This window comes from Crocodylus siamensis, chromosome 5, assembly GCF_052110815.1.
Source record: "Crocodylus siamensis isolate JL-2025a chromosome 5, ASM5211081v1, whole genome shotgun sequence".
Taxonomy (NCBI): Eukaryota; Metazoa; Chordata; order Crocodylia; family Crocodylidae; genus Crocodylus; species Crocodylus siamensis.
The window spans coordinates 66,395,400-66,412,628 of record NC_143399.1 but is presented as its reverse complement, the minus strand read 5'-3'; the positions used below and the strand labels follow the sequence as shown (position 1 = coordinate 66,412,628).

Here is a 17,229-nt window from a genome sequence, read left to right as displayed (position 1 = left end):
GGAGCCGGCCGTGCCTGGGGCAGCGACCTGCTGCCAGCTCAGGGCAATTTGCAGGGCAGCGCGTCCTCCAAGCAGAGATCCCAACAGCCTACTAAATGTAGCCCTGGGAACCGCTGTTACCAGGCCACCTTATCCGCCGGCGGTTCAAGGCCCAGCCTTTCTTCTTTTAAAAAACCGATGACACAGAAGGCTTCAAAACAAAATGGGAAGCTGCAGCCGGACGGATCTCTAGAAACGCCCCCCTTCCCCTTCTGCGCCGGCCCGCCCGCGCCACTTTCCTGCTCCTTATTCTCCGCGTCCCTTCCCGTCACGTTCCCAGCCTGCCAGCACACTTTGGTTTCTATCGCCGCCCGCGCCGCCTTTGGCAACTCAACCCTGCGGCGGCGCCGCCATTTTCTCAGCCGAGTGCGGGGCGGCGGGACGCTCCCGGTACGTTACGTGACGTTGCGTTCCCCAGCAACCGCTCCCTGCGTGTGGAGCGCCTCCGGGGCACCCTGCTGCCTCTGCGGTGTGGGTGCGTGGCCGCGGGCCGGCCTGGTAGTCCAGGCCGGCGCCCGGGTTGGGGCAGGAAAGGACCTGGGGGGCAGCCACGGGCCGCGGAGGCCGAAGCGCGGCTGGGCCGGCGTGGGCTGCTTATGCTGAAAGATGCAGCCTCCCTCCCCAGCCGTAGAGGATCACAGGGCTGGGAGGGAACTGAGCAACATTGCCAGGTCTTAAATGTGAAACGATTGCATTCGAACCTCGAAATCCTCTTATTTGTTGAAAAAAAACTATCATACACTAGAAATTATGTAGACCAATATGCAAATAAGAATGCAAATTAGTCTTTTTATTTAGTTTCTATTGCACACTAAGGGTCAGTGAGTGAGAACCGGGTCATCCAAGTTGAAGCATTTATTTTGAGGCAAGCACTCACAAGAAATTGCTGACGGCAAAATACTTACCTGGCAGGGGCAACGGCATGTATCTGGGTTCACGAAGGCAGATTTCTTTAAGCATTCCTGGGGATAACTCTGCTGGTGTGGTTTAGTACCCGCCGAGGTGTTGGGGCTTAAAGCTCGCTTTATGGAAATGGGAAGCGCCTCCCTAGCTTGCTTCTGTGGCCCTATGGCTGAGGGCAAGTGAAACTTGAGGGCATCCGAACCCCAAGCCTCTGGGCTTGGGCATGCACGTAGGATGCCCGCCAAAAGATGTTGGTAACATCTGGAACCCCTGGTGGGAGTAGAGGATGTTTTTCAGTGGTAGGGCCATTTATGGTTCTGGACTGACTCATGGATTTGGACTTGATTTGACTTGGAACATGAAAAATTTCTTAGAAAAAAAAAGTTGGCTCAGATTGAGTGTCTTGGCCTTTTGTGGGCTAAGATCAAGTGGGGGCATCTGAATCCCAAAACTACTGGGCTTGGGCCTGCTTGTAGGAACCCCGCCAAATGCTTTGGAAACATCTGAAGCCCCGGGTGGGAATGGGGGGATGGAATTTTGCCGGTAGTATGGCCATATAGGGTTCTTGAATGACTCATGGATTTGGAATTGATTTGGCTTGGAACATGAAACATTTTCCATAATAATAATAATAATAATAATAAAGTCTGGCCTTTTGGCTCAGATCAAGTGTAGACCAGATTGGCTTCTCGGCCTTGTGTGGGCTAAGATTAAGTGTGGGGGCAACTGAATCCCAAGACCTCCAGGGCTTGGGTCTGCATGTAGGATGCCTGCCAATGGATTTGGGAGTATCTGAAGTTCCGGGGTGAGAGCCTGGGATGGAAGATGCTGGCTGGTTGTAGGTTGTACATGGTGTTTGGAATGATTGAATTCTGCCTGCTTAATTGATAGGATTTGGAACTGATTTGACCTAGAACATGAAATATATTAATAAAAAAAAAACATAACCCAAAAGTTGTTTAAGAACCCCTGAGAGTGACTTGGGTTTTACAAATGCTGTATCAATTAACTGCCTCAGAATTATTGTTCATTTTGAATACTTTTACCATTATTGATTGTACGTTGTAGAATGGTTGAAATTATTGTACAAATACAATAATTATCATACACCTGGCAACACAGGTACTGAAATGCAGTGTCCATGAGGCCCAAGATATCCTAGCTGAAATCACTTGGTTTTCATCTGAAATACCTTGGGGTTTGCATGTAATTTTAGGTCTTTTGGAAGAAAACATCATGCTTTTGTCAAAACACAGACGCTGTTTATGAAAAAAGTGGCTGACTTGAAAAGATTTTCAAGCTAAAGGACAGAGTATTCTATCCATGTCATTATGCTGTATAGCATTACTTACCGCTGACAGCACACATCTGTTGTATAGGTTTCCTTAATAATTAATATGCTTTAAAGGGATTTTATAGAGGAGGAATTGGTTTAAATGCCACTAAAGAATTAATATTCAGAGGTTTTGTTTCCATTTCTGTTAATGATTCACTGTGTGGTTGACCTTCACAACTTCATTTAAACTATTTGTGCAGACATTTTTCCGGTTGTATAGAATTAGGGCAAAGAGTCCTTTATCTGATGTCTGTATTGTAAGATTTACTTAAACTGCTTTGAGGTGTGTAAGCATAAGGTTCTGCATATGCACTGGATTTTTTTTTTTTTACAGTAAGAGAATAATATTTTGTAAATAAAATGTAGGTCGGCATACAAAATATTAATTTTGAAAACATATCTGTTTGCTTTGCATATAGGCATACAGACTGTCTGACTTTTGAAACAAAATGCCAAAGCAGAAATTTTAAGAGATCATGGAGTGAAGTCAAGCACTAGATAACTAGAAAGTTCAGAGTACCAGAATTTTAGATAGTGCATGCAAACTTAAGTCTTGTGCAAGCACTGGATCAGTGGTCTCCAAAGTGGGGTGCACAAGACGATCCATTGGGGTGTGGGAAGAAAATATTAGAAATTCTATTTCTATTTCTATTTATATAAATATACATATATTGGGGGTGCGTGCTTAAAAATTTTTTACTGATAGCGGTGTGTGAATATAAATATACATATATTTGGGGTGCGTGCTCAAAAATTTTTACTGGTGGGGTGCGTGATCAAAAAAGTTTGGAATGCCAGAAATAAGGTAACTCATTCGGTTTTGTTCCTTGTGGATAGGTAATACAAGACTGTCTATAACTGATTTTATACAAATTTAAAGTCTTTGCTCTAGACCTTAGTGATGTTTCAGCTTCTTAAGAAATTATATTGATTTTTAAGCAGATTATAAGGAAAACAAATCATGTTTCTGTAACCCCAGTCTTGGAAGCAACTAAACTTTCCAAAAAAGTCAACTTGAGGCACACAATCAGAATGCAAAATTTCATTGCATTTGTTAAAACTTTGGCAAAGTAATAACCAATTGAAACAGCGTCTACTAATGGAAATGTTAGATAATGTTACACATTAGGTAAAATCATATATTGGCTATAATTATTTTATAACATGGTCCTTATTTTTAAAAATAGTTTTGCATGTTAATAGTGTTTTTAAAACCTGTAAGTTCATATGTATTTTTGTATTCAACTAGCCCAATAGGGTGAATAAAATCTAGGCAAAATTTTTTCACATAAATTATTTTCAGTTATACATTCTAATATTATAAAAGTCTAAGTCTGTCTGTCTGTCTGTCTGTCGTGCTTTATTCATGCTCTGATCAGAATGTGAACAAATGTTCGAACAGGAGCTGGTGGCGGTGGAGCGCTGCCATGATGACAGGGACATGGGATTGGGGGGCAAGGCCTTGCCCGCCCTCCTCCCCTGCTCCCTGCAGGCGAGGGCAAAGAGCGGCTGGAACAGGGGGAGCCCTTGCATGAGATGCTTACAGGGGAGGGGGATGGGATGAGCCTAAATACTAGGGGTGCACCAATAAGGATTTTTTTGTCCAATACTGATGGCTGATTATTAACCAGCCATATTGGCTGATACTGATCCGATTGCCAATATGCATCCTGGCAGCTTGGAGACCAGCATCTGGCTGGTAACTCTGTAAGGAGGAATGGGGTGTGGTGGGGGCAGGTTGCCTGCTTTACCCCACCACCGCTTGCCACCCTGCCCCCAGCTGCCTTGAGTGCAGCCTCGGCCCAACCCCCACTCCAGGAAGAGGCTGGTGCAGCCCCCAAGCTTGCAGCAGGCAGCCTGCCCTTGCTCTGTGCACAAATATGGGGGGCATGTGCCCCCATTCCTCCCCCGGGGGTGCGCTCAGCGGTGGGAGCTGCCCACCTCTGTGTACCTGGACAAGCCACCTGCACCCTGCCCCCCGGCCCGGCTGGGTGTTGCCTTACCCAGCCCCAGCCTCGCTCCCTCATCATGAGGGCCTCGATTTATACCTTGCCATGCCCCTTCCCTCCACAGACTTATCAGCAGGAGGTTGCTCTCCAAGCTGCCAGGCTGCATTACTGGCTATACACATGCATGTTGCATTTATCCATGACACTGTGAGCCAGGTCCTCCAAAAACCAATTGCCAATAATGTCTTTTTTTCTTTTATTAGTGCTGATATGATATGGACCAATATATTGGTGCACCTTTAGTAAATATTCAGCACCTGAAGTTTAGGCTACTGCAGAAGTCTTGGATTACAGTTTAAGCATACCCATAGGGATAGAAGGATGGTAATTAGGATGAAGGTGCCAAATGAGGTGCGAAGTGTCAGATTCCTAGTAGGCAATTTGGTCTGAATGTGATTAGGTAATGGGAATGCAGATAATAGGGTGTCATGCTGTTTGAAATAAGAATCAATTTCATGTTCAAGGTGGAAAGTTTAGTACTGTGTATCCGGATGACATCACAAGGTTATTGGACATAAATATTTTCAATTCTGGTGTTATAGAAAGGCAAAGAACCATCAAGTGTATTGGCTCCTAAGGCTTTTAGTACTGCACTCTGAGTTAAAGCAACTCTTAACTAACTCTTGGGTACATGGGATATGATGAGTCAGTGTCTTGCCATTTAGTTATTTTTCTTGGTTAAGCTATTACCGCTAAGACAATGCACTTTTAATAATTACAGTTTTTTTCTTCACAGACTATAGAACAATGTTTGTGCCAAGGTCTCTCAAAGTCAAGAGGAATGCTGACGATGACAAAAGCTGCACTGCTAAGAAAAATAAGTCCTTGTCTGGAGAACCCTACTTAGAGGAGGTTACAGACTTTAATGATGTTAAGTCAGCTATTAAAGAAACTTCTGCTTCTGGACATCATTTATGTAAAACAGTAGAAGAATGCGCAAAGCCACATACTTCTCCATGTTCAGACTTTCACCTTACTGATACATCTTTGGGAGGAGGCAACCAAAATGCTGATGGAGACGGCTCTAATGTGGAAGAACCCATAAAATCTTTTAGCAAATCTCAGCGTTGGGCAGAACCTGGAGAACCTATATGTATCGTTTGTGGTCGGTATGGGGAATATATCTGTGATAAAACAGATGAAGATGTTTGTAGCTTGGAATGCAAAGCCAAACACCTTTTGCATGTTAAGGAAAAAGAAGAATGGTTAAAATCTGATGGGGTTATGAAACCTGAATCTCAAAAAGAAACTTTGCTTGACATCCCTTATGTCTATAAAGAACATCCCTTTATTTTAAGTCTACAGGAGGACCAAATTGAGAACGTTAAACTGCAGTTAGGTATTGCTGTTCTGGGTCAAGGTGTTCCAAGACCTATTATAGAGTTTGAACACTGTGGTTTTCCCGAAATTTTAAACTATAATTTAAAGAAATCAGGCTATGAAGTTCCAACCCCTATCCAGATGCAGATGATTCCTGTTGGACTATCGGGAAGGGATATTGTGGCCAGTGCAGACACAGGATCAGGAAAAACAGCGGCCTTCCTGCTTCCAGTTATTATTAAAGCTTTGGAAGAGGTAATGAAAGTTTAGGTATATTTTCAGAACAAATTGGCCAAGTATAATGACTCCAGAGCCCTCAATGTAATTTACAAACTGCAGCAATCTCTAGTGAAGCTCATTGGTTTATTTTGCATTTTAAAGGGTCTTTATATTTCTAATTAACATTTTCTAGTTTAGTGGACAGGAAATATAATTTGTTCACTGGCATTAGCAGATACATTGTTTTCTTTTGTTCTTAGAAGTAACTTTCTCAAAGTACATTTATGATATTTTTCCTAACTGTTTTTTCAACTTTCTGGGTACTTTGCAATTGCAGCTGATATCCCATCATTCATTGTTCAGTGCCATCAGATATGTGGGGGTGGTAAAGAGGTTTCTGGCATTCATTCAGCTTCACAGATTAATCTTCCTGGGATATCTTAAGACAGTCATTAAGCAGCTAGATGACTTCAGGGAATAAGATATTTTTAAACATTTGAAACACATTTCTGTGCTTATTGCTTCCTACACCCTCACTAGTGGGAGGTGGCCAGTATGTGTAGCTCAGTATGCATTTCAGTAGTTTTTGCTTGAGTATTAATCTTGGGGATTAACATACAAGTTAAGTTAAAATAGACTAACCGACTGTTCAATGTTTCATAACTGAATAATGTTTCATATTGCAGATCTTGAAGTGCTGGGTGATCTTTCATACAATTATATGCCTCAGTTCCAAGGTGCCAGATGATAAATTTTCAATGTAGATCATTCTTTGAACACTAATATTTTTATAGGTTTAAATTCACCTGTCTATAACCAGATTTTTTGTTTTTAACATACTATGACGTACATATAGCCCAATGACTTTGCTTATGCCGTCTGAGAAACTTTAGTTTACTTGTCACTGTGCTATTAGGATAGTAACTATAGGCTATTATGGGTGAGAGTGGAATGGAAGCAGAATAGTTTTTCAAGTAGTGCTGGCAGTTCTGGGTTGGACAGTTCCTAATGCACCAGAATCTTACTAGAATTTTCCTTCAAATGGGAGAAGATACTGAGTGTCTTAACCATATGTTTGCACAAATCTAGAAATTATTTTGGGGGCTGTAAAGGGGAAGAATTAAGCCTGGTTAAGTCACTGACTATGCCAGTGCAATGTATTCTCTCTCAGCTACCTTTTACTGTCATCAGCGGTGATCCCTCATGATTGAGGATTATCACTCATGGGTCAAGTAAAGGGTTGTAAATGAGTCCATTGATGGCTAAAAAGGCTGATGTTTAGAGCCACAGACTCTCTGGCAAATGCCACAGGTGGTGGTTAAAGGGAGGGTCGGACCATGGATTTCTCAGTCTTGTTTCCTTTTCTTCTGTTTCTGTTATTTCTTTGCCCTCCAGGGAGAGAGAGCTGGTTTTCCTCAAAGTAAGATGTACCCTCTCTCACAAGGCATCGCCACGTAGCCCTGTCCCAGGCTACTTTTTTCCCAAGTTGTGGTATCAATGTCACACTTCTTAATGTTTGCCTTGATGGTGTCCTTGAAGTTTTTTCTCTGGCCTCTGCATGTCCTTTGTCCTTGGCTGAATGGGGAGTATAGCATTTTTTTTGGTAACTATGCATCAAGCATGTTCATGCAGTGCCTTGTCCACTGCAGCTGATGTTGAATAATCAGTGTTTCCATACTAATGGTAGTATCGGTGAGACACTGGCATTTGTGCGACAGTCTTCTGTGTGTGCACCAACAGTGCAGTCATTGGCATACTGAAGCTCCACAATTGAAGCTGAAGTAACTTTGGTTTTGGCATGGAGGTGGGAGATTGAAAAGGTTCCCATCCATCCTGTACTCCATGCCATATGGAAGATGGTCATGGATGAGCATCTTGGACTGCAAGAAAGTTCGAAAACAAAAGTGGGCAATCATACAGCCCTGCTTGACGCAAGTTCCAATTGCAAAGGGTTCCGTAGTGGAGCAGCTGTATAAGGTGGAGACAGTCATGTAGTCATGAAGGAGTATTAAGATGGTGATAATTTTCCCTGGGCAGCCAAGCTTTGATTAGATCGTCCATAGAGCCTCATGGTTAACAGAATCAAAGGCTTTGGTCAAATCAGTAAAGGACATATACAGTTCCTGGTGTTGTTCTTGTCATTTTTCCTGGATCTGCTGGGCTGCAAAAATCATGTCCATGGTGCCTCTTGGTGGTCTGAAGCTGCAGAGAGATGCAGGAAGGATTTCTGCAGCAAGAGGGAGCAGTTGGTTAAGCAGAATTTGAGTGAGGCTCTTCCCAGGGATGGAGAGGAGGGCAATACTTTGATAGTTTTCACAGGCAGTCTTATCTCCCTTTTTAAAAATAATTACATTGGCATTCCTTAGGTCAGCAGGAGTTTCCTTAGTGTTCCAGATCATGTGTGGTCATAGTTTCCCCACCAACTCTGAAGATCTTTTGTTTTTCGTCATCTGTTTTAGCACCTTGTGAATTCTTCAGAGGTTGGTGGACTGGCAAGTGCTTCCCTTATTAGATGCTATGGGATAGATGTGTTTTCAATTTGGGAGCTTTTGGTAGTGCTCCTTTCAGCAGTTTTTTATGGACTCATTGTCTTTGAGGAGTGTACTGCTTTCTTCAGTTTTAAGTGAGGTGAATCTGCTAGAGCTTGGTCTGTACACAGCTTTGATTGCCTTTATTAAGCTCTGCAATGATTGTCAATACATGTAGGGTTTCTTTCACCTTTTCTTCCCATCATTTTTTAATTTTATTTCTTGAATCATCCTCAGGGCTTCAGCTTTAAGCTGTCAAAAAATTCCCTGCTTCTGACTGGGTGTAGGATGATTTTGCCTGTCACAGAAAGCTTTCTCTTCAGGTTGAGAAGGTCTTTGAACTCAGCATTGTTTTCATCAAACTAGTCCTGACGGAATTGGATGATAAAGCCAAATGATTCCGTGTAAACCTCATGCATGGTCTCTTTTAGAACTTGCCAGTCTTCCTTAACACAAGTGTAATCATTTTCAGTCCTAAGATTGGTGAGTTTCTTTCTAAGATTTGTTTGGTGTCTATGTATCTGAAGGCATTTGATGTTGTACTCTCTTTGGACTGATTTGGGTTGCTTTTGATGTTTCAGTGCAACTCTAGTGGACATGATTCATCTCACTAAGCAAAGATCGGTCTAGCAGTCATTGTCTCTCCTCATAACATGTGATATGAATGTTTTTTATATCGCATGCTCTTTTGATGACTTAGTTGAGGAGATGCCATATTTTCGACCTGGGGTGTTGCCGTGTTGTTTTGTACCTGTCACGTTGTCTGAAGATAGTGTTAGTAGTGACAAGGGTCATGCTCTGCACATTTACTGACTAAGAGGATGCCATTGGAATTAGCCTTGCCCACTTCTTCCTTCTCAATGGTTCTCTTCCATATGTTAAAGTCTTGGCCAATTCTCATACTGAAATCTCCAAGGAGGAGGATCTTATTCTCTTTTGGGATGATAGTCGGGATTTCATCAAGGTTAGTGTAAAACTGTTCTTTCTGTTCTTCCTCAGCATTGTGGCACATGCAAGGATGATAATAACAAATGAATTGTTGGTCAGTTGAAGGTGGAGAATCATAAGCCAAATTCCCTGTTAATACCATCAGGGAATTTGGTCATTCAGCTAACAATCTGGTTCTTAATGGTGAAACCAGTGTTGTGTATTCACCTGTTGTTTGCAGGTTTCCCTTTGCAGAAGAACATATAGGCACCCCATCCTCCCTCAGATGGCCTTCATCTGCACGTTTGGTTTTGCTGAGAGCAATGATATTGATGCTGTATTGTGAGAGTTGTTGGGCGACAGCAACTGTTCTGTGTCCAGGTCTGTCACTGCTTGGGTTGTCTAGCAGAGTTCATACGTTCCAGGATGCAAAGGACATTTTCGTATTTTTACTTCAGTTTGAGTGATTCCCCTGGAAGCGGCTATCCAGGTGGGTAAGATAAAGTGGGACCACCTATGTTTGGGGCACATTTTTTTAGCTCCCTCCCCATGTGGGGTGAGCAGAGGGGATCCTAAAAAGGATTGCTGAGTCATGATCACAGCTGCGAAGTCACCCTCCTGTCCCATTCCAAGGGTGAATCAACCAATGTGCGACTGCTGTGTGTATGTGGATCTATAACTAGGAACACCCAGCAATCCTTTCATCTGTCCCTGTCGCCACTCATCCATCACTGCAGGACTTTGTAGAGGTTATGGGTATTAGTAATTGGTTATTGTGGTAGATGATGGATCCAGTGGGAGAAGCCTGCATGTGATTTGCTTACTGCGCTTTGGCAACCACACGGATCTTGATGGTGGAGAAACTTGTGTCTAGTGGCAAGGAGATCCAAGACTGGGGTTACTTTTCCACTGCAGCTTTCATCTACCTCATAGCCATTGAGAAGCATGCCCTTTTCATCCACCTGCTCTACTGCTGAGGTATTTGTTTTTGGACTGCTCTTCCCGCCCCATGGACTGCCACCTTGACAGGGTGGAGAGGCTTGCATGCATTGATGACCCTAAGAGCAACACTGTCAGGAGTTTTGTACTCCTAGCAGGGTCACTCATGGTGGTAAGGTCAAAGGTGAGGTATCAGATGAAGCGCAACCTTTTATAGGCATATTGCAACACACTCTATGGCTATTGTAGCCGTGAAGCTTTAGGAGTAGTCATGGAATGGCTATTGTTTTGTCCTGGGCCTCTTGAGGATAAAGCAAAAGGGTGATGACAGTATAGGTTTACATGGATTAATAAAGCCCCCTGTTTTTTTTTTTAATGGTAAGCAGTATTTTGAATAAACACGATAGTCTACCAAGTAAAATAGATTTTTCTTTTTGTAAATAGTCTGCTCCTGCTAATATTGGGGAAGACAAGCTAGATAAATACTATTTTTAGAATTAGACAATTGTAGACATTCTTATTTTAGCTGTATTATTTATACTGTAAAATAAATGAAATTACAGTTCAGCATGTTGTCATACTTGTGCAAATAGTAATCAAGATAATTCTGCTTAGTTAATTCCTGGTTCTGTTATCTGCTAGTGTTGGAGAAAAATAATGATACATCTAAGAGTGTTGTTTTCTAGTGTTAATTCCTGGGCTGCTGTCTTTCTTTGGTATATTCTTCAAAATTAAGGAAAGCAATTAAAGGAAGATCTGAAGCATGTGAAAGTGAAAGCTTTAAATGGTAAAAATAAAAATAAAGTTAAACCACGTAAGTGACACAATCTGTTTTGATGTTTTATGAAAATGTAAATTCTGGGACTTATTTTCACTGACATTAAGGGCTTGCTATACCATTGGGCAGTGTAAAGTAGTTCTGAACTGAGCAAAAATTGCTCTATAGCAGGGGTGGGCAAAATGCCAGCCCAGGGCTGGATGCGGCCCACCAAGCCATTCTATCCGGCCTGCGGGGACCCTAAAAAAATTAGAAAATTAATATTAATCTGCCTTGGGTTGCCTGTCATGTGGCCCTCAATGGCTTGTCAAAACTCAGTAAGTGGCCCTCCGACCAAAATAACTGCCCGCCCCTGCTTTATACTGATGGTCAGAGCTGGTTAAATTGGACTTAGTGAATGAGAATTATATCTCTTTTAGATTAATATTGGGGTTGTTTTATTTTCTTTTAACTAGTTTGGTTTAGGCTGTATTCAGCGACGTACTGAAGCACATGCATACTAAGCATCTGAGCTGTACCACTGAAGTCAATGGGCCTCTTTACAAAGGCCTTGGGGTGGTGGTGGGGCACTTTAATTAGAGTGGCTCTTGGGAGCTGCTCTAATAAAAGAACCTGCAGCGTCTTGTATAGTCAGTGTCCCATGCTTCAAAATTGTGGCAGAGGTGCTTTAATTAAAGCTCATTTGACAACCTGTAGTTAAAGTGACCCCACCACCATTTTGAAGCATGGGGGTACTGAATATATGTGACGCCGAGGCTGCTGGAGTGTTTAACTGAGTCTGCTCCAACGTGCTGGGCACGTGGATAGGTACCGAAAAAGACTGTTCACATGCCTTAAAGTAATTAATGTTCTTCTAATTGGGGCCTCGGGTGTCCACTTTCCTCCACAGACATTACTGATACTGTTGTAGAATTTTCAGTTTCAAAACACCTTACAAAATAACGCTTATGTCAGGAAGGGAGATATGTTTGATTATTTTTATTTTAAGCAAAGAGGAAAGTGAGGTGAAAGGTTAAATAATTTGCCCAGAGGCACAGAGGGATGTAGGTTTTAGGGATGAGAGAAAATTCAAGTCACGTGCTTAGATAATACTTCTCTTCTTTTTTTCTGTTTTACATTTTTAAGCCAGAGGCATGAACCCTTTTTTTGCTTTTGCAGTACATAATTCAGTGCATTACTAAATACTCAGCGATAGTTGCCCACAGCTGAAAATGTCCACGTTTTAAGACCCATTATCAATTGCTGTCCACTGGTATAAGCTGTTCCACATATTCTATAACTCGATAAATTAAAACAACACTGTGACAGTGCAAGCACAGTTACATTTAGTTTTGTTTGTAGAGGCTGAATGTTTTGGGGATAGATTTCTTCACTAGGTAGAATTACAGCTGCAACCCCTGACTTTGTTCTGTGAAAGGATGTTGTCACTAGCTATATAACTGTATTCACTATAAGGAGATTTGGGTTGAGAGGTTTTTGCCTAAGAAAGAAATAATTCTATCTTGGACAGAAGCATTCTTTGTCTTCTAGATTAAAACACCATCTGCACTTATTCTGACACCTACAAGAGAGCTAGCAATTCAGATAGAGAAACAAACCAAGGAGCTGATGACAGGTCTGCCAAACATGAGGACAGTTCTCTTGGTTGGAGGTTTACCATTACCGCCCCAGCTTCATCGCCTTAAACAAAGTGTTAAGGTAAGAACTGTTATATGAAGGAGTCTTGTGAAGAATGCTCTTTTTAAGTTGTGCACAGAATGTGAAAACTATCTGAAGACTCAATCTTTGACTTAAATAAGAAGTGCATATTTTACACAGTGAATCTAATCTCTTACAAGTAAAGATTAGTTCTTGCTTATTTATAGAATATTCAATACTGTATAAATGAAAATAATTTTATGTACCTGTTTTGAGTGTTACACATTGGGGAAACACGTTTTTTTAAATCAGGGAAACAAGCTTTTGAAATCTAGAAATATATTTATGTATTTTGCAGCTTTCAAAGAGTAACATTTTCTGTTTTCTTAAATGAAAAAATATAATTTACAGTAGAAAGCATATTAGTTACTTGACTGAAGGATATGTTCTTTTTCTGGCACAGTACACAGGCATTCATAAATTCTGTTAGAGGACTAAAGATTTAATTGACTTTCAGATATACACAATTTTGGAGAATCATGTACTTGAAACTCTGGAGTTTCAGTTCTTTTTTGCCTTGACACTTGAATTAAAAAAATGTTTATGATTATATTAATGTGCTATCCTTCACTAACTTGCCCATAATAGTCATTTGTCCATGATAATAATGGTTTACATCTTGAATTTGTATCCTCAAATGCTTGTGTATGTTAATGTAAAATATAGTAGTATATTTTCAAAGATGACATATAAATTGCACACAATTTTTAACTGATGTTAACTTAATTTTTCTAATGTTATGTTGCTTTCTTCTTTCAGGTTATAATAGCAACACCTGGAAGAATCTTAGATATTTTAAAACAAAGCTGTGTTCAGCTCCATGATATAAAAATCGTAGTTGTGGATGAAGTAAGTTTAGATGCATTTAAATACTGAAATTGGAAGCAAATGTTATCAAAATCTCATGAGAAGTGGCAATTATTAAAGCACTCTTAGTAGTACAGTTATATAGTAGCACTTAAAAATACAGGCCCTGATGCAGTAAAACACTTAAGCAAGTGCTTAACTCAAATATGTGTAGATCCAGTGACTTCATATGACTGTGCCATGTGCTTGATGTTTAGCATGTAGTTTAGTGATTTTCTGGATCATGGACATAATATCTTTATAAGTAGTTTAAGTGGGGGTGCTTGATTAACTCCATTAAATATGCAAAGTATTTATTTCCAGTATTAAAAAGTAAATGTATTATGTAAGAGATACCTGATTGACACACACCGAAGGCTGTAGTTAGTGTCCATTACTGATTGCTGGAGCAAAGGCTCTGCCATGGTGCCACATCAGCATGAACAGGTCCAGTGATTGTCTGTGTCTGTTCTTGGTTGTCTTCTGACTCCCCAGAAAGAGAGCTCATATTAGTGAGATGACAGGGTCAGCACACTAATTGTTTTCTGGCAGTTAAGGGTGCTCTTTGTTTACTTAAAGATTTTTAGGAACAATCACGCTGTCATAAATTAATATCTTTATTTAGGCTGATACCATGTTAAAGATGGGTTTCCAGCAACAGGTGCTGGATATTTTGGAAAACACCTCCACTGATCGTCAGACCATACTGGTTTCAGCCACAATTCCAGTAGGTATTGAGCAGTTGGCAAATCAGCTTCTTCAGCATCCTGTGAGAATAACTATTGGAGAAAAGAACCTGCCATGTGCCAATGTTCGTCAGATTATCTTGTGGGTAGAAGAACCATCTAAGAAGAAAAAACTATTTGAAATATTAAATGTAAGTATAGAATTTGGATTTTGTAAATATTACTTTGTAAATTATTATTATTGTTCTTGTTGTGTATAACAATTTAGATGGTTTTAAGTCTTGCCTATTTAATTCAAGTGGATGTTTGTGAATGAGAGAGGAGGGGGGTGACATACAGCAGGTATCAGTCCCACTGAGTGTAGAAATGTTTCTAATATGGTGCCTATTAAAACAAAAAGGCAGGAGTACTTTGTCATTTTAAATGCCATTTGAAAGATTGTAGAGGAGCCTTAACTTACTTTTTTTGGCCACAATCTAATGAAACTTTTCCAAAAAATCCAAGAAAAATCCTTGTGGACCTTAATCCTTTCACTATTTCAGGCTTTTCCAGCTTTTCCCTTGAACTGTAGAACCGTTTTTTGTTTTTTTTTTAATGTCACAAATACTTTTATATTTAAAATGCAATTTATTTATGAAAATATTGCCTATTGATTTACAAACAGTTGTTCCTGTGTGTATCTTGACGCATACACGTCCACAGGATTATGGCATAAGTCTTGTTCTTTCTTACTTGGAATTTAGAAATCCTTTTTTATGTAAATATGCTGCTTTATGTAAGTGTGCTTCTTGCAATATAATGTATCAAATATTAGAGTGAATGAATAACTAGAAATTAATAGTTGCTGTTGACCAGTAACAAATTGTAATTAAAGAAGTTTTATTAAATGTATTCTAATTTTACAGGATCAGAAACTCTTCAAGCCTCCAGTGTTGGTATTTGTAGACTGCAAGTTAGGAGCAGATCTGCTGAGTGATGCTGTTCATAAAATCACAGGGTTGCAGTCCATATCCATACATTCGGATAAGTCCCAAACCGAAAGAACTACTATACTGCAGGTTTGAACCAAGTCAGAAAGCTTTGTGTAACTATAAAATATTCTGCTTTATTTAAAAAAGATGATCAATTTGAGTTAGTAAAGTAGCCACCTTAACATGATCTACTATCTTGTAGTAAAGCTTCAGACTAGTACACAAAATTTGGAGTTTGGAATTGTTTTAAACTACAGACATTTTTTTTTCTTCAGAATGCTGTTTATTAGGGAGAAGAAACAGGATCTAATTCTGCCTTTTACTGCTGTGTTTTCACAGTGACTGGTAGAGTGTTTGGAGAACTGAAACAAAAGCACAGATTGCAGTGGCAGTAAAATTGATTTGTTTATTAATATACTCTTGAATATTTATTGCTTGGTTTGAAATGAGAATTTAAATGTTATCTTCATTTTGACTGTCGTTATTCTTTGCTCTTAACATCTTTTCAAGCAGTTTTCAGTGAATTTCCAAATTGTAGTTCTGTAGACCCTTATGAAATACAGCACACAGAAGGGCAGGGGCAGACAGTGGTTTATTTTTGGGAGGGGATGTGTTTTATTGGAGCTTAGCTTCAAGTATGGGCCATTTCCAATCTGGCCAGCACTGTTGCAGCCAGTCAGTGTTCCTCCCTTTAGTGCTGCCACTGCCACCAGTCATTTATCTTTGTTGCCATGCAGGCTTATTTTGCTGGGATCATTTGACCCCAGCAGACTTCTTGCTCCTTGGGCAGGGGGCTGGACCCGATGATCTTGTGAGGTCTCTTCCAGCCCTAATGTCTATGAAAATCCCTCATGTCAAAGCCTGCTGACTGCTGAAATTCCCCAGGCTATGGGCTGCCAAACCCTAGTAGGGCATTATTTTTCTTCAGCAATTGAATAATCTTGTTGGGCAAGTTATAATGCTGCATCCTGTACCTCCAGAGGATAAATGTAATTCTGGTCTTTTGTTTATCAGGGATTATTTCAAGCGAAGTATGAAGTTGTAGTAAGCACTGGAGTCCTTGGAAGAGGGCTTGATCTTGTCAATGTCAAACTGGTAGTAAATTTTGATATGCCCTCGAGTATGGATGAATATGTGCATCAGGTAAATATGTCTCTGTCTTAAGTATTGTGCAAGTCGCTTGTTAAAGAACAGTACAACCATGAGTACTTGGTTTAACCAGGTTTCGGTCTTATTAATGCATCCCAGTGGATTCTTACATTGTTGGTATGCTAGCTCTACATATATTGAGTTTTGGCTTAGCCATTTATGGAGCTGATGCAATTGTCTGACCAACGCTATAAGTAAGGCAAATTTCTCCCATTTAGAGGGAGACATTAATATTGCTAATTTACATTAAATGTTACTTTTCATTTTCAGGTTGGAAGAGCAGGGAGATTGGGTCACAATGGAACAGCAATTACTTTTATAAATAACAACAGCAAGAAGCTTTTCTGGGATGTTGTGAAGAGAGTAAAACCAACTGGCACCATTCTTCCTCCACAGTTGCTAAATTCCCCTTATCTTCATGACCAAAAGAGAAGAGAACAACAGAGAATTAAACAGTTACAGAACAGTGTTGTAACAGGTGATAATCTTATGGACATTATTAGGAAACATGACAAAAGTAATCCTCAGAAGTAATTAATGTGACTATTTATTACTAAAATTTAATTTTTTGTAATTATAATTAAAGTTCTGTATTTCAGTAAAAAATTAAATGTTTATTTACATGATGGTTGGTACATATTTTTACATTTTTTTTAATGTGGAAAAATATCTGTTTCTTATTTATACCTCCAAAATACATTGGTTGGTTTAGAATTAAAGTAGTGTCTGCTTTAAAATGACAGCCTAAATTAAAAATCACATTAATGGCTGAACTTCCCTTAGTGCCTGGTGTTACTAGTAAAATTATTATAATTGATTAAGATTATTGAAAAAAATAACATTTGTATTTATTTCCTTGGGGGGCTACCAGTTTCTGTAAT

The 17,229-nt window shown here is 40.1% G+C and overlaps 1 protein-coding gene across 2 annotated transcripts; it reads left to right on the top strand.

The window, feature by feature from the left end:
* Positions 1-312: 312 nt before the first annotated feature.
* DDX59 (DEAD-box helicase 59) lies at positions 313-16,974 on the top strand. Of its 2 annotated transcripts, none has more exons than XM_090048888.1 (8): positions 313-429; positions 5,024-5,862; positions 12,529-12,696; positions 13,456-13,545; positions 14,168-14,419; positions 15,134-15,286; positions 16,214-16,342; positions 16,619-16,974. In XM_090048888.1, the coding sequence occupies exons 2-8, from the start codon at positions 5,035-5,037 to the stop codon at positions 16,880-16,882; spliced, it is 1,884 nt and encodes a 627-aa protein (XP_089905014.1). In that variant the 5' UTR covers positions 313-429; positions 5,024-5,034; the 3' UTR covers positions 16,883-16,974. The 2 variants fall into 2 exon arrangements, with proteins under 2 accessions (XP_089905014.1, XP_089905016.1); XM_090048890.1 differs by lacking the exon at positions 313-429 and adding an exon at positions 525-710.
* Positions 16,975-17,229: the final 255 nt, after the last annotated feature.